A 19,410-nucleotide genomic window follows, 5' to 3' on the forward strand; every position below is an offset into this window, starting at 1 on the left:
ACTTCTCTGTTGAACTTGGTGTGCAAGGATGTTGAGGAACAACGCTAGGATTGGTGCTGATTGACAGAGTCTGGAGTGAACTGTTGATAACAGTTGAACCAGAGGATTGAATTATCTATAACCGTTGATTCCGGGTGGGCTTACTGACCCCTATCCACGAAGATCCTGTTTTAGGTTGGTTTATATATAGTTCTTAGTCCCTCAAACAAGCTTGGACGATGGCATAGGTACTGTCTGAAGCATGAGAAGGATCATGGATTGGAAACAATCCAACTCATGCAGCAATGCAATTGATCACCAGGAACAAAATGGAGTGACCCACATTGAGGAACTGGTCCCTAGAATACCGTTAGTGATCACTGAACAGTTCAATCTTGGCTTGCATCTCATCTCGTCCCGTCCCCGCCAAACAAGCTCCAAGACGATCATCTATATGTCCATCACCATCGGAACAATAATGACTCCATATCCGTCCAGGAACAATAACAAAAGCTATGCTCTTAACTGAACTGATCGACCAATACCCTGTCCTCTGACGCAGGTCAGCTTCTCGGTTGCGGGGTAGCAGCTCTCTAAAGTGGCATGGCTACCTATGGCATGCTCATGCTCACGGAACAAGCCAACCAGACCAAGCCTGGGCCGGTCGAAACATGCAATGCGATGACCGCGCATGATAAGCATGGTCTTGCGCTGCCGCATCAACGGCCCATTTCTGGGACCTTGGTCTGGGATAGACTAGAGCTAGATGGTTGGAGTAGATATAAACCTAAACACCCGCCGCATTCGTTTCTGAGACTTTCTCTATAAATTTTAAACCTTGTCGCAAACCAAGAACCACTTACATCAATTAATCAACCAGTCCATACATCAAACTATCATATCCATAAACCTTGTTGTACATCATCGCAATGGCCGACACTACTGAGCAACAACCCAAGCTTGTTGACGAGTCTCCCGTCTCTCCTGTCGAGCGACGAAACTCGCTGGAAGCTCATCTCAAGCACCGCCCAGATCGCGCCGAGCTCGTCGAGAGTGAGCAGCTCCCCCTCACTTCAATCACTGCGCGCACATTGCTTACCATCCTGCCCCCAAAACAGAAAACATCCTACCAGCCTCTACCGCTGCGCCAGGCCTCCAAGCCCACCAGAAGGAGGTGAGTTTTCCCAACTGGAATGGATGCAATAAAGCCACACTCGCTGACGTTCCCTCACAGCTCGAGAAGCACATGCTCGAGGATAAGCTCAACGACAAGATCTCGCATCGCCCAGACCCCGAGGCCCTCATCAAGGAGGGCGTTCTCCACGATGACCCGCGCAGCGTGACTCAGGACGAAGCTGCGAAGAAGTACGACGAGGCCATCGAGGACGAGTATGCCAAGCGTGAGGGTGGCGCCTGAACATGATGTCATGCGCCGGGGCATAATAGAACAGCCCAGGGTCACGGGAGCCTCGGTACAGAAACCGTACTCATGATGCCAAATGTGGAGTTTTCTTTTTTTGGAATATGTGAAATGAATCAACTGTTGATAGGTAGTTTAGCTGTGCTGGAGGTATACGTTGGTGACAGACAACGAACAGATGGGCACTGTTAGGCATCGGGCGTGGTATTTACGTCAACAATGGGAATATTGAATTGCTTTACTACAAACTCCTCACACGTCTCGACTAACACGCAGCTGGGGGTGTGAGAATACACTATGACACACCAGTTGGGCAGTAACCATGGGGTTGATTAATTCAAAGTGGAATCCTACTTCAGCTTTTACAGTCTAAGCCTTTTTGACAGCATCTTTCAACGTGGAGATTCTCCTCAAGCTGTACAAAGTGGAGGACAACTGCATACAAGAAGCTCTAAATGACCCCTGCAACGGGTTGGGCTGCAGGTACCGACCGGGAGGGAACCCAAGCCAAAGCCCCAATCCAATTCATGGAACCTGTACAACACCTAAGAGCCCAACCTGTCACACCATCAAGTATCTGGACCCTTCTTTTTTCTTCTTAGTTTCCAATAACCAAGGAAAAAGACAAAGCATGTTAAATTAAGTCAGGGGAAGGAGATGAAACAGTTGTGAACAGGTATGAGTGTGTGTGTGCGTTGGAAAAATTATTCCAGCACGTAGGTGAAATTGATTCACTAATAATAATAGTCGGATCAGTCCGACGGGCCGTCCCAAATCCCATCCAGCCGTCTTGTCTTGTAAGAGGTCAAGACGGGGAGATTTGGCCTTTCTAAAAGGTAGCCCGGACCACAAAGTGTCCGGCGCTCATGGGAGTAATAAAAGTACAACAAATAGTAAGACCCAACGAAAAGGGAAAAAGAAAATAATCCCCAGTCCAGCCCATCGCAATATCTCTATCAATCTTAGTCGCTGCAAAATTCCACGCTCTCTAATTGTCCATCATACATCGCCACTCTGGGCATAATAAATCTGCTTCATAATCTTGAAAGGAAACGCCAGTCCATGTTCTAGCCAGTATCCGTTACATATCGCTATTCAAATTCGACGACATAGGAAATATTAAAAGGTTCGCGGTTAAGAGTCGCTCAGGTCCGTGTGTATGCGCCTGCATATGTTGGTGCTGGCGAGTCCTTTTCGTATGAGACTTTGTTGTGGTTGATGACCAAGTTGCGACCAGATTTGGCGACTTGTGTAGTGTGCTTGTCTGTATCAACAGTTAGAGTGGGTCTTGGCCAAATTGAAGAGCCCGGAGACTCGGTGGCAGGTAACTTACCAGCACCGTACTCACGGTACTCGCCTGGAGAAAGAGATCGAGGTGTTGTGCTGGTTGAAGAGCTGTACGAACCAGAAGAGTAGCTGTACGAGCTGGAGATCGAGGGCTCCTTGGTGCTCTGGTGGATCTGGACGGTATAAGGGGAGCTCATGGTTGCGGTTGTGAGAGTAGTTGTTGTTTGTTTGTAAGAGTTGAAGTGTGGAAAGTTGTTGAGATGGTTGTTGTTTGAGTAGAACTGAGTTGTCTGAGTTGTTAAGTCTTTGCTTTGTATGAGAGTGTTTGGTGGGAGTGAAAAGGAGAATGGCATAGAGCGACGAAGGGGGTCTATATGTATTCGAAGCTTGGTGATGCGAAACGATAGTACGTACTCTATAATTGTAAGTGGATTAACCCAAGGCTTGACTGCCTAGAGAACCAGGATTGCCCTGCCCCAGTACAAGGCATCTCGTGCACTAGCTAGCCTTCGATATGGGGGGCTGTAGGAATTCCATCAACTTCAGGGGAGTGAGTCAAGAAGAGAGACCAGACGAAGAACCGAGCACGCGCATTGGATCCCCGGGCCCGGCACGGCAGACGGGCCATCTAAGGCACGACACGGGAGGACTAGCGATGGTGTGTGCTGGGTCGTAAACGGACTGGCAACACGGGGTGCGCCATAGTTTGATGGGGCGTAGCCAAATCATTGGGCATCGAGTGGCCCAGAGCAATAGGGGAACAAGGGAGCAAGGGACCAGACTCTAAACAAAACATCCCGGTTTGGCTTCACAATTGCGATTGCTGAGCATCATATTGGACTGGGCACGAGGCCACGAAATGACAGCACCGCACTGGACTGGGCCTCGGTGGCGAAAAGGTCGTCCAAGTGAAGCTCCCATGCTGTGGTGACGCTGCCCCGGGTAGGGCGGAGCCGTAGCGATACAGGGCGAATGAGCATCCATGTTGCAGGGAAGGGCAGGGCAAAAACCAAGCCCCACGGTGTGAGCGAGGGAACAAGGCCAGATTCAATGGAGACGCAAATGGTACGTAGTCTCCAGAGCAAGGAGACTCACTCGATTGAAAATAGACGAAACGAGACAAAGACGGAAAATGTGCCTGTTGTTGCCTGCGAATGGGGGCCACGAATCGCTTATTCGCCCTGTGCCGTATTATCGAAATCCAGAGCACAGCATGAGTCGACTTGGACCAAATTGAATACTAGCCAGGGGCATCTTTCACGATGCAACAGCCTTTGAGTGAATGCATGAAACACTCGCAGCAGCTGTCCTGCTAGAGGCTAGAGCCCAGGCACCGCAGGCATCAGCGCCAGTAACACGTACCACTGCCTTGGGATCGTGGAGCCAAATTAGTGATCAGATAAAAATATCCCAAGTTAGTCTTGGCTGGGGAAACAAGACTGAGGCCTCGCTTCGTCTTTTGCACATTCCTGGCTTTGTCTCGGACAGTCTTTGTCTTCTTGGACCCCCTTTGAACTGCGTTCGACTTGTCATGACCAGCATCGCCCTTGCACGACAGACAGAATGATCCAGATAACTGTCGATATCCGGACACAAGTCTCTGAGCATTGCATCTCAGCCTATCGAAGCAGGCGAAGCTTCCGATATCCCCCACCATGACGGAAAGGGGTTGAAAGGGGATCATCATGTCGCTCTTTCTAAAGAAAGACCATCGTGGCAGCAGGCGATAGCGATCGTGAAGCGCATTAGCGTCTACAGCGTTTGGCCCGGGGCTCCTCGGTGCGGTGGATCTGACACCTGCAGCCTAGTTGGAGTCTCCATCGGGGTTGCATCTCTGCATCTCCGCTGCAGGAACTGGTGCGTTTATTCGGCTGTAAACATGTCGATTGCTAAAGCTCTACACCATCTTATGCCTGGGAGCTGTCACGCGCGAGCAAATGGGCGCCCAAGCCGCTGCAGAAGGCGACTCATATTGTGGTCTCCTGAATAGGCATGGGTGTACATAACATATGGATGGGCGGGTGAACCCGGTAATGGTCGACTGTTTGTCACATTCGTCCATGATTCTGCGATGCGAAACATGACCATCCAGTGACGTTGTTCTGGTGTGGTACCCTGTTTTGATAGCAGCCTTGCTTGGATAAATCAGGGACCGATAAGGGATGTTTCACTTTGACGCGTCTTGCTTGGTTGGAGCTTATTTCAGCTGATATTGAAGCGTTGTGCAATGTAATCTCGTCATGAGTCACATGGTGAGGTTTCGCCCTGGCATACGGAGACAGCAACGACGAATTTGTTTAGTAATGAGCTGATATTATCCATACAGAATCTCCAAACCTATTTGCGTACGGAGTACGGATACAGTCCATAGATTAATTATCCGCAGTTGAAGGGACAACGTGACCGCAAGGCCGGGGTCATCGTCTGGTAAGTAATAATTCCGTCTCCATGGATGGACCCTGTTGAGTCAATGCTGCTCATCCAAATCTAGCATTGCAGCCTCCCCAGTTTCCAAATGGAGATGCAAGACGTGACAACCCAGTGTCAGATCAAGACGGAAGAAGTCATTGGACGGGCCGCATCCCATTGGCCAATGACATGCTGAGTTGCTGGACCCTCTAGATCCTCCACCTAAATTATGACGCGCTGCCCCTACCGCTACCGCTCACTATGATGGATGTCCGCCGTCCGCTAAACGGCCACGTCGCCGTCTGCAGTTAGCAGCCAACCCCAGAGCTCCAACCCCAAGTCCAAGGGACACTCCATCGACAACCTCGCATCTATCACACTGCCTCACTCATCGACGTCACAACTCCAGAATTACAGGATTCCCAACGTCTTTCAAGCCGTTGTGACCTCCAATTCAACGATACCTGTAGTACACTCCAATTGTCTATCCCCGCACCAACCGCCACCATGAAGGCCGCTCTCTTCCTCTCTGCTCTCGCCTCAGCCGCCGTTGGCGTCGTTGCCGAGGAGCTCAAGATCGATGTGACTCTTCCTGTTGTCTGCGAGCGCAAGACACAGAAGGGAGACAGGGTTCAAATGCACTACCGTGGTACCCTCAAGGACTCGGGCAAGCAGTTCGATGCTAGTAAGTCACCCCGCCCTGCATCTGCAAACAATATTGAAGCAAGTCATATGCTAATAGAGACAAGGCTACGATCGTGGTACTCCCCTTGCCTTCGCGGTCGGTGCTGGCCAGGTCATCAAGGGGTATGTACCATTCTCATAGTAATACGATGCATTCGGGCCCAAAGCTGACAATTACAACAGATGGGACGAGGGTCTCCTTGACATGTGCATTGGTGAGAAGCGGTACGTCAAGAATACATACAGCATAGTTCGGACATCACATCGCTAACCCTTGACTTAGAGTCCTGACCATTCCCCCTGAGTACGGCTACGGCCAGCGAGCCATTGGTCCCATCCCCGCGGGCTCAACCCTGAGTACGTTATTTCCAGCTCTCCTTTTCGCCTTACTTTCACCGCCTAACACTTTGAATCTACAGTTTTCGAGACAGAGCTCGTCGGAATTGAAGGCGTCCCCACACCCGAGAAGATTGAGACCAAGGTTGTCGAAGGTGCCGAGTCTGCCGCCGAGGCCATCAGCGAGGCTACCGAGTCTGTTGCTTCAGCCACCCAGAAGATTGCTGGCAAGGTTGCTGAGGCCATTGTCGACGCTGCTAAGGTTGCCAAGACCATTGTCGCCGATACCGAGGACGCCCCCGAGCACGAGGAGCTGTAAAGAAAGACATGATGTATAACGATCTACTCTTTGCATACTGAAACATACAATATTACATCATATCCCACTAGACATACATAATAGTGGAAGGCTGGAGAAGAAAAACAGTCGTTGTCGACCTTGTGTGCGTTCAACCGGGAGCAGGGCTCCACGCTGCCCTCAAGTGACTCGTTGGCTGCAGATACATAATTGCAGATGTGGGAAGCGTTTGCCATCCACCTGGAGTGTGGTAAAGGGATTTGTTCTGTAGATCCCGACGTCATGATCAATACCCTTTTATCGCCTCTCTTGTTTCTGCGAATAACCTCGCTTTTGGTGGTCAGAAGTCTGCCAGTCAGTTGTCATGATGGCTCCTGTCAAAATCCTTCTACACCCCGCACCTATGTGATGTGATCTCTGGGTCCGTGGAGGGCACAGATGTTACTCGAGTCATGCCAATCTGGATGATATGTCTTGAACCTATCAAACTATTCGCTACTGAGCAATAAATCTCGATGCACGATGTGAAGTTCACGAGAAATAGTTCTACCTTGGTGGAGTATACAACCATATGATCTTTTGCTACAGATTCCTGCTGCCAGGCCCATTTACAAGCCATGAGATCGCTTTGTTTGGTCACTTTGTCCCAAGGATAGTGGGGTGATGAGAGATCCGTTTCGGCTTCAGCGGTGAAGGTTTGCAGTGGCCGTTGAATGCGTCATGACTGAGTACCATATTCTCCATGAGGAACTCTGAGTAACGTCTCCATGAGCGATTTGAAGCATGCCGTTGATCTTTGGGGTTGAGAGTGTCTATATCAGAAAGAGTCATGGTACACTACGACAAACGTCTTGCTGTATTGCCAGAAACTGGTGACAGTAACCAGTCTTTTTGATCTACATGTGCAGTCACTGTGTATATAATCACACCTTTCGCCACGAGGTTCGATTTGTAGAAAAATAACCTTGAGTTTATCGCCAAGTCATCGTGGTTGTGAAGTTGTCACCAGTTTTTGTGCGGAAGTACAGGGTATGTGGGCGGGCAAGTGCTACCTACTCGAACCTACTTGGGTTGATCAACATGATTACACGAGGAGGCAAAGAAAAATGCAACACTCTACGAGCACTGCAGGTCTTTAGATATTTCCAGATCGAGTGAGGTTATGTGTCAGGGTAGGGCAGGAAGATCAATCAGATCGACTACAATGTAACGCATATTGAAATCGTCGCCACAAGGCACTACTGCATGATGGGACTGTTCAATACACAGACTGGTATTCACAAACGACACATGTTCGTTCGGCAGCTTTGTATTGATGCCCAATAATGCGTCTGAGAACTGTCTCCTAGGGATGGAAACATTATCCGAAACGACTTTGGCTGCACACGTTCTTTACAACACATCCATGTTTCGGGGACCGACGCTGTTGGCGTCCAGCAATTCAAGACTTGACACGTCTTGGCCATGGAAAAAGCCACTCAATGCTACGCTTATCGGAAAGAGACATGCTGGGCTTATCGTTTTCCGTACCTGTTGAGCCACATTTATACAAACAAGGATGAATCCATGAAAGGGGACGTTAAATTAAGCGTCACGATACATCATATACTCATGTCAAAGAATACGGGAGTAACGTGATAATGTGTTGTTCCTCCAGTGAGATCACTCTAAGGTAGTGAGTGCAGCAGGATCTTGCAGTCTTGAGCCAAGATAGTCGCTAAGATAAGAGGCATTCAACCAATGTATAAACGATGGATGTCGAATGATGAAGCTCCTCAGCGGGCGATGGGTACTAAATTAATGGGCGGAGGTTTGGTTACGGTACGATGGAACCAATGATACCCCGTCCCGCTGGCGGAACTAAGTCCCAGTGGAGTCAGTAGCCCCAGGGCCTCGGGAGCCAATTCAATAGAAGCTTTCCCGCTGCATGGGACGGACGGCCGCTACGGATAGTCAAACCCAACCTACATTGAGCTTGGAATAGACCTAACATTTGAGGAGCTATCTTGCTGTTATCTATGGCAATGCTGACACTCAAGATAAACTATACATAAACTCTCTCCATCTGGTATCCCTTTATAATAATATTTATTCCACTGCATGATGATTAACCTTGCAAAACGTTGTATCTGCTGCTGGGATCATATCGAAATTATGCTCACTGGGTCGTTTCAATTGGGACGCGGTAAGCTCTTAGCGTCCGCTGACGGGCTTTAATCCAATGGAAATGGCTGTGCTTCCTTCCGCTGTTCTAGGCCGGGCTCTCAGTCCCTTGCACTGTCACCGTATTCAAGGGGCAGACGGGACGCAGACGTAACCTCCCATCAAGGAAGTTTCTCAAGTTGCCTCCCGTCCCGTCCCATTCCCTTTGACCTTTGATCCAATTGATGCACCGACAGTTGTCACTCTTCGTTGTTTCTTTGCCCTTACTTCTTTTCTTTGTTCTGCCTCAAAATTTGTTCCCTTCAAAGTACTACTCTGTACCGCGTTCCCTTTTCACAATCTATTTCGCTTGGCTATCGCAATGTCATATCTCTTTCAATAACATCGTCAAATTAAACTCACAAGCTTTCTTGAGGCTCTTCGCCTATTGCTTGGGAGCTGAGCTGACCCAGCCAACCGGGTTGTCAACCTTGACGTCTGACTTCTATTACCTACAGTACATACAATCATCCAACAATTGACTTGATGTTCGACTTCATCAGGAATCGCTGGCAGGACCTTCGCGATGAGCATCCGCGTCTGGATGCAGTTGCCTCAAAGGTCTGGATGCTGGTTCCGCCCATCAACTTCATCACCATCCATTACGCCTACTTCATCTTCGGCTCACTCATATTCTCTGCCATCTTCTGGGGGTCGAGCCAACCATCTCAAAGCATTCCCTATATCGATTGCCTATTTCTAGTTGTATCAGCCTTTTGCGACACGGGATTAAATACAGTCAATCTCTCCGAACTCACAACATGGCAGCAGGTTCTGCTATACATTCTATTCGTCATTGGAAGCGCTATTTGGGTTTCGTTCTGGACTGTCATGGCCCGAAAGCATGCCTTTGAAAAACGGTTCGAGGACATTGTGAGGACAGAGCGAGAGGCGAGGAAACGACGCGCTGCCTTGAGGCGCTCCAAACCTCTTGGGAGGTTCCTTACGTTCGACAAGTCCAAAACAACACCTGCATCTACAGAAGCCTCTACTACTCTACCAGGTCTAGGCACTAAACAAAAAGACATGACTGAGAAAAATGACACCAATAACAACGACCTATTCACTACGACTAAACCCATACGACGAGCAGTAACTGCGCCTCATGACGCTGCTTCATCGGACTCTGATGACAACGACAGTAACATAACTCACGTGGCAGCTTCATCGAGAATTCCTCCTCTTACTACAAGTTCTGGTGATCATATACAATTTGCCGACAATCTATCGCCGCGAAGTGCTGGTAGAGACAGTGTGTCTATCTATCAACGTAATGAAAACACAGAACGCGAACGACGACCTTCAGATGCATCTGTAGCTGACAGCGATGAATCCGAAGACTTCCTTCTACACTGGAAGAAGATTCTTGGCAGTCACAATACGAGCAAGAGAGGACAGTTCTACGATCTTTCATCTGACGAGCGTGAAGCTCTCGGTGGTTGTGAGTACCGTGCACTCAAGGTCATGTCTGTCACTGTCCCCCTTTATGGATTTGCCTGGCAGGCCATATGCGGCATTGCACTTGGTGCTTGGATAAACAACAACCGGCCATCTGCAGCGACCGTGAATGATGTGAACCCTTGGTGGTGCGGCTTCTTCCTCTCAGCTTCAGCCTTTAACAATGCAGGCATGTCGCTGAATGACGCAGGCATGGGTGCTTTCCAGAACGGCTACTTTGTCTTGATCGTCGTTGGACTCCTTGTTCTGGCTGGCAATACAGCATACCCTCTGCTTTTGAGATTCTTTCTCTGGTGCAGTCTCCGAGTATTGCAATTGACGACCCAACCCAAGACACTTGGGCCGTGGAAAGAGACCATCGAGTTCATTCTCAAGTACCCCCGTCGTGTATATACGACTCTTTTCCCTTCGGGCGCAACCTGGTGGTTGTTTCTTGTAATCTTCGTCATTAATACGATCGATTGGGTTGCGTTCGAAGTACTGAACATCGGCAATCCTGTCGTGGAGAGCATGCCCGTATCTGATCGCATTATTGCTGGATGGTTTCAAGCAATTGGTAAGCAAAGACCCCTTACATAACCAGATATCACGCTAATAAACACATGAAGCTGTTCGTGCTGCCGGCTTCGCTGTGGTTTCTATCTCAGGTCTTTACCCAGCCGTTCAGTTGCTATATATGATCATGATGTACGTCTCCGTGTATCCTGTTTCGATCACGATGCGTCACTCCAATGTCTACGAAGAGCGATCCCTTGGTATCTACGAGGACGACCCGCAGGTTTTGGAAGCAGAGAACGGAACTGGCCATCTGCCCCCGATCGCAGAAGCACCTGAAAAACCGGCGCTGCGCCGAAGAGTTACGGCCGCGGCTCAGAAAACCGTCAAGAAATCTATGACCTTTCATGGTGTTGGCGTGCGTCCTCCGCCTAAGGGACCCGATGACAACTCTCGCATCTCTTTCATTGGACAGCAGATACGTGGACAGCTCGCCCACGATCTGTGGTGGCTCATTCTCCCTGTCATTATCATCATGATCATCGAGACCGACCATTTCCTCGAGCAGCCTCTTGCCTACAGTGTCTTCAATGTGCTGTTCGAGGTGGTTTCTGCCTACGGATGCGTTGGACTATCTGTAGGAGCACCAGGTCAAAACTACAGTCTGGCCGGAGGGATGCACCGGGGGAGCAAATTCGTCCTGTGTTTGGTAATCCTTCGAGGTCGACACCGCGGTCTTCCAGTTGCATTGGACAAGGCTGTGCGATTGCCAGGAGAGAAGCTGGCTCGCGAAGAGGAAGAAGACTCCAAGATCAGAAGAACAAACACCATGTTCAGGATGGCCAGCCGAGAATCTAGGGCCATATAGATAGGTTCACATATAGAAGATGCATGAGGAAGGCGTTGAAGGATTTGAAATTACAATAGACCTGAATTGGTCAACGGAATTAGAAGCCAAAATTGTACTGGGCATCCAGATAATGGTACAGCGTAGATTTATTTACATCGTTCAATCATCGAATTCGTTTATTTCAACCAAAGAACAGCTGCCGTTGTTTAGGATCGGGCACCTTTGGTCTCCCCCTCTTCTTATCCGCTGTCCGTGGCTTTTTGCTCTCTGGAGTCGATTCGCGTCTTACTGACGAACCATCGGCCTGAACAGTCTCGCGGATCGTTTGCCTCGACAAGCAAAGATCGATGTGTTCATTGAACTGGCGTTCGTCGGCAGCCTGTGGCCTGCTGCAAATGGGACAATCCCACCATTGCTCTTCAGCAGCATCTGCCTTGGTAGGGTTAGGGGCAATTTCCTTGCCATGTTTGCGACCTGGAGATTGTTCAGGAGTATCCTGATTACTGGATGAACCCTCAAGAAGACCATCAGCGTCGTCAAGTTGAAAGTCGACTTCTGGCCATTGTTCCCATTCTTCGTCATCGTCACTTGCTTTCCTTTTGAGACTCCCTTCTGGTTTACGGTCTTCTGAATCTGTGCGTCGAGGCTTGAAACCGAAAAAAGCCATGGTGTCTGGCTTCTTCGTTCTGACAAGATGTGTGCATCGGAGACCCATGAGACGCAGTTTCATGCCTGGCATATCATGCTCCAGCTTCGTGAGAATAGGGAGGGCATAGTTGTATAGGTCGTCTGCAAGCCAGATGGCCCTCGGGAGGACGGCCTGACGGGTGAAGACTTCGTAAGTATGTAATTTCACTTTGAGGCATAGGGTTCGACCTTTGCATCCAGCGCGCTTCATGTCTTGTTCCAAGTCTTCGGCTGTTGCCCGAAGTTTCTCTCGGAGCTGGGTTGGATCAGACATATCGCGGAATGTGCTCTCGGTACCAACACTCTTGCGTTCGTATTCTTCCGCTGGCTGAATCTTGGTCCGGCCGAGTCCTAGATAGCATGTGAACAAGAATTCGGAAGTTTTCTCGCCAAAGAGTGGATTTAGGTACTGTCGATACTCGTAAAGATCGCCGCAGGTTTTGATGCCTATTTCCAAAAGTTCTCTTTCGAGAACTCGACCTATGCCATTGACTTTTCGCGTTGGCAGATCGCGCATAAAGGCCATGATGGTAGGTCGATCCCTGGGTAAGACGTATTGCCCATTGGGCTTGTTGAAATTTGAGCAAATCTTTGCAAGTTTTGCATTAGCTGCAATACCGGCGGAGATGGTGATGTTTGTCCTTTGGTGAACTTCTCGCCTCATCTGCTCGACAACTTCTGCTGGGTCCATCTGGTGTTCCTGGCAATACTCTGTGATATTCAGGTACGCCTCATCGATGGAAGCGCTCTCGAACCGCGGATCGTAATTGACAAGAACTTCCCGTACTTCATGTGCCTTGGCATTATATTTCTGGAAATTTGGTTTGAGGAGGATCAAGCTCGGACAAAGCTTCTTGGCTACGAAGCCAGCCATGCCTGACCGACAACCAAACTTACGGGCGACATAATTGCATGTAGTCAAGACACCACTGCCAACAGCAAAAGGAAGATCCTTTATCTCAGGACGATCAAGCTGTTCAACCGCTGCATAGAAAGCGTCGCAATCCACGTGTACTATATGCTGGGTCAAGTCGCGAGTGACTTCAAGCTCGGCGATAAGACGATCCGCATTGCGCAGGTCGCGGGTGAGATCTTTCTTCTCCAGCTGAGTTTTGCGAGATATGATTTGCTCTATCTTTTGGGTAAGGGTCTTGTCTCGTTCTTCTTCGCGGTTGAAGAACTTGGAGCCCTTGGATGCATTGTATATAATCTCAGAAACCTACAGACCGGGCTTAGTTATAGTTGATGAATCATAGGGAATATTGTGCACCTTGGTCTGGTCTACTTTGTCTTGTCCTGCTTTCAACAGAGATGGCCCAAGAAGGGAATACTTGAGGGTTTTAAAGGTATCATCCTCGAGGGCTTGAGAAACATCTTCGCTGACGTCTTCGGTTTCTTTGTTAGCCACTGGAGATTCCGTTTTAGGTTGTAGTGGAGGCTGTTCCTCCGGCATATCAGTCGAGACCATCTCAAGGAGTTAGCAGTGGTGTCTTTGTATCATGAACAGGGGCCATCGAAGGCATCATGAAGCCTCCTGAGTGTCGTCGCGTCTGCGAGGTGAAAGCCAGAGAGTGACGTGACGAGTGCCCCTCAAAAAACCAGGACGCGTTCGAATTGCACACGAGATCATGTGACTGGCTTTGACCCGATGCAGACAGGAGCTATCTTGTTTAGGTAGTGGGGGGCGCTATTTTGGAGGTGGGACAGCTTCAACGACACCAAGGGTCCTCCCATCTCGATTGGCCAACAGATGTGCTTCCCCTCCCCAAGAACAGGCGTTTAAGCGCCGACATTGACAACTTACATGCATTATGTCGTCTCTTGGAAACACAGAAGCTGATCAGTCGCTCTATAGCTGGCGAGTTAAATGGTGCCCAGCATGAGGAAGGGAGGGTACAAAAGCCTAATGAGCCCGCAAGTTCGGGAGCATTTGGCACCCTTTTCTTTCTTTTCAAAACGAGTGTCTTGATTTCTTTTTTGGCCGATTACTTTTGAACGATCAGGAGTTCTAAAAAGAGGTCAATCCGTCAACATGGCAGCGCGACAGGGAGAGGAGAATGTTGCGACACTGTAAGTTGCGACGAATAGACAGATACCGAAGCTTGCCGAGCTCGCAATTGCTGACATGCGCGCCCAATGAAGCTTCGCAGACATTCACTACTTCTATGGCCCGGAACATGTGAAGCCCAGACACCACAGATTTGACAAAGGCTCATATGTCTACCTCTTTGAGAATGCGAACGAGCGCCGGTGTCGCATCGAGATTGCCAACCAGCCTGGAACTGAAGATCAGGACGCTTTTGAAGGATGTAAGACTTCGCTTGGCAGAGGTGGTCGGGGGTACAGTGTTCTGACAGCATATCTTTGCAGACCTCGATCAAACGCATGTTCGATACTCCTACAAGCAACAGTGTACCGTCACCTTGACTGGTCCCCAAGCTGTTGCTGACCAGAATGAATGGCACCTACCGACATATGATCCTCACAATCAGAACAAATATCACTACCAGCTCCACTCACTTGACATATATTTCTGGACACAGCAAGATGCGCTTCAGTTTGTCAATGGTGTCAGGAGAGTTGTCCCTCCGTCACTTGTCGAAGTCTTGGACGAGCCTGGCCCGCCTCCTCAGCCCGCGCCTATGAGTTCCGTGGTCCAGCAACTGGAGAACGTCGCCATCTCAGATCCTCAATATGGTTCTGCCGCCCCCAGTTTCGCGCCTCCTCCCAGTGCACCCGCTCCGGCTCCGGCCCCATCGACCGAGGCTCCGGCAGCACCCACCAGTTTTGTCCCGATGGCTTATAACCCGGCAGCCCCAGCAGCCCCAGAGACAGTCCAGCACCGAGAAAAGACTCCACCTCCGGACGAGGATCCCCTCAACCCGCTTGCAGTGGCCGTCGCATATGATTATCACAAGCAGCCTTTCACGCCGGGCATGCCGCCACCATCTCAATTCCCTCCTGGAGGCGTAACAAGTCCTGGGTTGCCTCCACCACAGTTTGGGCAGCATCCTGGACTGCAAAGAGCCGCGACAATGCCTGTTCAAGCACTGGGAAGTCCACATGGTGCAGCCTTCCCAGGCTCACCTGGATTTGTGTCTCCGCCGCCTCCTCCGCAAACTCAACCTCCGGCACAAACCCAGCCTCACGCGCAACCAACACCTCCTGCATCGACGCCAGGGCTGCCTCCTCCTCCACCGGGAGGCTTTACTCAGTACACATATAGTCAGCAGCAAGGACCGGTCCGGGCAGGGTCAGAGTATAGCGTTCACCAGCAAGTCTATCGCCCAACGGAGACAGAATTGGCGAATTCAGACATACAAAACTTTCATCAAAAGACTTCGGAGCCACGAGGCAAACTCGAGGAGAATGCGGGACGTTTGGAACGTGGCATGACGGGCATGTTGAGGAAGTTTGAGAAGAAGTTTGGATAAATGGCATATGGCTGCGCAAGCGGGAGTCTATCTGGTTGCAATTAATTTTAATTATCTTAGTTAACTTTCGTTAAACTCTTCATTCTTCACGTTTCTTGTAACCAAAGGTCTCGAAACTAAAGAACGTCCGTACCGGGCAATCGTAGCCAGGGTGACCTTTCACATACAAGACCATGCCTTAGTAGTCAAGTAAAAATCCCATTCAGGTCAAAGAACAAAGATTTTAGTTGAAGGATCATTTCAATGCACGGCTAGATGTGAGACTGAGAAACAATGCTACGTACTGTATGAGAAGGACTGATTGTTACGGAACGGCCAACAAAATCATTCGAGAGCAATTGACTTATGCCAACCCCTGCAAACCTAAAGCCTCTAAAGCAAACATCCAAGAATCACAGGCCAGGGAAGGACATTGACACACTCTGGCCATAGCTCCCAGATCTAGACCTCCATTGGACCAACAAATGACACAATACTGCTGAGTTTTCATCAATGGGTTCGAATTTTCTTTCATGGACAACCAGCTCACGATACTTCGGATAAGGACAGACAGAAGGACAAGGAAAAGGACCATCATGATTGCGACAGATTGTACGGATACTCTGTAAAGGTGCGGGGAGGCTGAGTTAAGGCGGGGGCTAGACATGTTAAGTTAGAGATCACCTTAGCCAAGCCACCAGCCACGCCACAACCTTGAAATGTCAGCTTCAGGAACGTAGCGGTTTCTGTTGATCTTTTTGTCTAGTTGAGTTTTTAGAGGCTGGAGAAGCCGTTGGTATTGAGTGGATCTTTAGTTCAGTAGTTGCAGGTTTTACGCGGCAGCATCATGGGATGTTCCACAACCATGTGAAAAAGAAATGGACATGTTTAATGATTGACAGTCCATTATGCCTCGTGATTGAGATGACGGATTGCATGCCCCCGCATAGCTAGCTGATTGCGTAAGTTACGAGCCGGGATCCCCGTTAGATACTCGATGCTTATCCGCAGGTCTTCTATCGGCGATGAAGTTGTTGTCAAGTCGAGAATTGGGTGCTACGCTACCAGTTTTGGGAGTTATGTAGCGGCCATACACCAGCCACAGATGAATGATCGTCTTGTGTTGAAGAGGTCATTTGATTCAGATTTGATAGATAGCCGTGAAATGTCTTTGATATAAATTGGATGGGGCGGTAAGCAGAGACTAGACTACTGACTTGCAGGGTTACAGCTTGGCCCTAATGGAGGGAACCTACAGTACAGTACAGTACAGTACAGTAGCCGCTCAAGTTGGCTGATGTCACCATCCAACGGCTTGACAAGTCATGATGGTCTGAGAGTAGACAATTCTTGATCTGACCTCACAAGAGAAATTGGTCTTCGTCATCTGCTGATTTTGACAATATTCTCTATTTCAAGTTGTACATGTAACAAATAATTCATCCCGTTCATCCTTCTTATCATTACACGCGTATCTGTAAACCTACCCTCTTACAGTACTGGAGTACCTACCTGTGAAACACACAAGCGCCTATAACAGAGCCCTGAAGGGAAAAGGACCCCGAAAGATCCCTGCTGGTACCAACTCAGACTCAGCCCTGGGGCCAAGTTAACGGGACGGGACCAACTGTATTAGATTGGGTCCGATCCATCCAATCCGTAGGTACGGTTACCTCCAGCAGCAGCTGCTGCTACTACCCAACCAACCTCGCGCCTCCTCACGAGCAGGAGCGCCCGACATCCATATCGCGGCTGTGCTGAGCTGCGCTTGGAATTGGAGACGAGGCTTTCCATCCTTCCCTTCTGACGCTGCAGTTTAATTCTGCTTCTTACATCTAACTATCTCTCATCGAAATTTTTGTTCCAATTCAGAATCATATTCATCTTGTATATCGTTACTCAAGCTTGTATACGAAACTCTGTTTGTACCACCACCTCGTATCGGTTCATAGCCTACAGATTACATTTCCAATTTGGGCGTGCTTTTCCGTCGTTCTATTCTTTCCGCCCTCTCCGGTCACGTCTCGCTCTTCAACCCGATTTTTTCTGGTGTAAGCAAACTTCGGCCTGTGCTAGACGGTACATACAATTCGGTTCAAAATGCATTTGAACGTTTCAATACCGCGTGGTTGGAAGCGGGAGCCTAGGAGCTTACTGCAACGCCGACAAGGCCCGGGACCTGGCCAGAACATGGTCTTTATTGTGAGTTCAATCGAGCGACATTGGCTTGGCGTAGCCCTAACCGTCATCTTTTAATTTGCAGATCATCGGTTCTATTGCTGCTATCGTCTTGGCAGTGACTGTGGTTATTTGTATAAGAAAATCTCGAAAGGACAAAAAGAAGCTCAAAGGCATAGAAGAGACGGATAGGGGAGGTTTTCTGAAGTGGTTTCAGAGGAAGAAAGGACGTTATTCACAGACACCAAGCGAGGATGGCGGGGAGAGCGGAAGACAATCCCATCAACTCGATTCCAACTCTACCTCGTCAAATAACCGACAAAATCGCAACAGCGCCCGCAACAGCAGCAATATCAACACTACCATCAACACTAATACTGCCGGTGCAACCGTTGATCGAAATACTTCCGTTCGCTCTGTGCTTACTCTACCCGCCTACCGTCCGAGTGCCAACAATAACGAGCAAGTTCTGGGAAGAGAGGGTGAGCGAGATGGTGTCGACGTTATTATCGACTTGCCAACTGCAGAAGCCGAGGAGGAAGCGAGAAATGAGGAAATGGAGACGATGTACCAGATAAGATTGGCTAGAAGACAGGCCATTGCAGAGCGAGAGGAGCGAAGAGAGCGACGCCGAGAGGCACGACTGCGCAACGATTATCGCGAGCTCGAGGCCATTAGAGCCGAAACCCGAGCTGCGAATGAGGATAACACAATTTCCGAATTACGAACAACTGTGGACCAGCTTAAGGACAACAGACAGAGATCGGTATCGAGTGTGTCATACGCCGACGTAGGCGTTGCACGTCACGACGGAACGAGAATCAGAGCCAACAGCAGCGAGAGCGAACGTGTTGGTTTGCTGTCTGATGCTGCCAGCATGCAGTCCGGACATCAACGCGGACGAAGCTATAGCTCTGCCGCCAGCCATGACGACGATTTTTCGAGCCTCGCTCCTGCACGCTCGCGGGGAGCTTCTATCCGATCAGGCAGTGTAGATGGCAGAGCCGGGTCGAGTCCTGAGCTGGTAGAGGCAGACCTCGGTGCCGAGGTGATGCCTCCTCCGGAATATGAGGATATACCGCTTGGCGATGATCGATCTTCAAGTCACGGACCCCCGCCTGACTATTCTGGCCCTGAACGATCCGCATCGCGAAGAACACAGCAAACTACCGAGCGAGATCTAGGATCGGATTGGCAGATTGCTGATGCACCAGCCGTTGACGGTCACAACAGCAACAGTCCTCACAACGGTCAGGGTAACGGTTCAGCTCCACAACTGCCGAGCTTGGGTATACCACAGCTGCCTGAAATTGTTATTGAACCATCAAGTGCAAACCCACGAGATGATGAACGATCACCACACCGATGATATATGAAGCCTTCTCTTTAGAGATTTTTTGTCATTATTTGAGCATGGAGTTTGGTTTGGCTTGGGTGTTTGTATACGGGGAATCTTTGGTTTATCAGCCTCGAATGAGTTTAAGCCTCAGTATAAGTCAGATTCTGATACTTTACATATCCGTTACATTGCGGCGTTTCTTTCGACAGGTATTTAGTATCGACATTGGAAGGGAAGATCTAGTAGACAGAAAATGCCAACCCCTGGAGCGACAGGAAGGCTACAGCCTGCTGGATATGGATCTTTGAATCTGTGATGTGATGAAGTGACTTGATAGCATGTTTCTACTCAGCCCTTGTACGTCTGCGTGAGTCT

At 49.4% G+C, this 19,410-nt stretch overlaps 7 protein-coding genes across 7 annotated transcripts; 5 read left to right on the forward strand and 2 right to left on the reverse strand.

Annotated features, from left to right (window-relative positions):
- Nucleotides 1-908: 908 nt before the first annotated feature.
- FIESC28_03610 (uncharacterized protein) lies at nt 909-1,396 on the forward strand (the record flags this gene model as incomplete). Its single annotated transcript, XM_031157759.1, has 3 exons — nt 909-1,032; nt 1,098-1,153; nt 1,214-1,396. The coding sequence occupies 3 exons, from the start codon at nt 909-911 to the stop codon at nt 1,394-1,396; spliced, it is 363 nt and encodes a 120-aa protein (XP_031018188.1).
- A 1,148-nt stretch (nt 1,397-2,544) lies between these two features.
- Nucleotides 2,545-2,883, reverse strand: FIESC28_03611 (uncharacterized protein; the record flags this gene model as incomplete). The annotated part of the gene is made up of 2 exons (XM_031157760.1): nt 2,545-2,663; nt 2,733-2,883. The coding sequence occupies 2 exons, from the start codon at nt 2,881-2,883 to the stop codon at nt 2,545-2,547; spliced, it is 270 nt and encodes an 89-aa protein (XP_031018189.1).
- A 2,719-nt stretch (nt 2,884-5,602) lies between these two features.
- FIESC28_03612 (uncharacterized protein) lies at nt 5,603-6,434 on the forward strand (the record flags this gene model as incomplete). Its single annotated transcript, XM_031157761.1, has 5 exons — nt 5,603-5,780; nt 5,845-5,902; nt 5,963-6,004; nt 6,063-6,136; nt 6,199-6,434. The coding sequence occupies 5 exons, from the start codon at nt 5,603-5,605 to the stop codon at nt 6,432-6,434; spliced, it is 588 nt and encodes a 195-aa protein (XP_031018190.1).
- A 2,667-nt stretch (nt 6,435-9,101) lies between these two features.
- On the forward strand, nt 9,102-11,436 carry FIESC28_03613 (uncharacterized protein; the record flags this gene model as incomplete). The annotated part of the gene is made up of 2 exons (XM_031157762.1): nt 9,102-10,629; nt 10,682-11,436. 2 exons carry the CDS (start codon nt 9,102-9,104, stop codon nt 11,434-11,436), a joined length of 2,283 nt encoding a protein of 760 aa, XP_031018191.1.
- A 163-nt stretch (nt 11,437-11,599) lies between these two features.
- Nucleotides 11,600-13,573, reverse strand: FIESC28_03614 (uncharacterized protein; the record flags this gene model as incomplete). The annotated part of the gene is made up of 2 exons (XM_031157763.1): nt 11,600-13,324; nt 13,391-13,573. The coding sequence occupies 2 exons, from the start codon at nt 13,571-13,573 to the stop codon at nt 11,600-11,602; spliced, it is 1,908 nt and encodes a 635-aa protein (XP_031018192.1).
- A 564-nt stretch (nt 13,574-14,137) lies between these two features.
- On the forward strand, nt 14,138-15,539 carry FIESC28_03615 (uncharacterized protein; the record flags this gene model as incomplete). The annotated part of the gene is made up of 3 exons (XM_031157764.1): nt 14,138-14,175; nt 14,248-14,414; nt 14,476-15,539. The coding sequence occupies 3 exons, from the start codon at nt 14,138-14,140 to the stop codon at nt 15,537-15,539; spliced, it is 1,269 nt and encodes a 422-aa protein (XP_031018193.1).
- Nucleotides 15,540-17,618: 2,079 nt separating this feature from the next.
- On the forward strand, nt 17,619-19,065 carry FIESC28_03616 (uncharacterized protein; the record flags this gene model as incomplete). The annotated part of the gene is made up of 2 exons (XM_031157765.1): nt 17,619-17,720; nt 17,782-19,065. The coding sequence occupies 2 exons, from the start codon at nt 17,619-17,621 to the stop codon at nt 19,063-19,065; spliced, it is 1,386 nt and encodes a 461-aa protein (XP_031018194.1).
- Nucleotides 19,066-19,410: the final 345 nt, after the last annotated feature.

The sequence above is a fragment of the Fusarium coffeatum genome (genome assembly GCF_003316985.1).
Source record: "Fusarium coffeatum strain FIESC_28 chromosome Unknown BRIP53273_contig_76, whole genome shotgun sequence".
Lineage (NCBI taxonomy): Eukaryota > Fungi > Ascomycota > Sordariomycetes > Hypocreales > Nectriaceae > Fusarium > Fusarium coffeatum.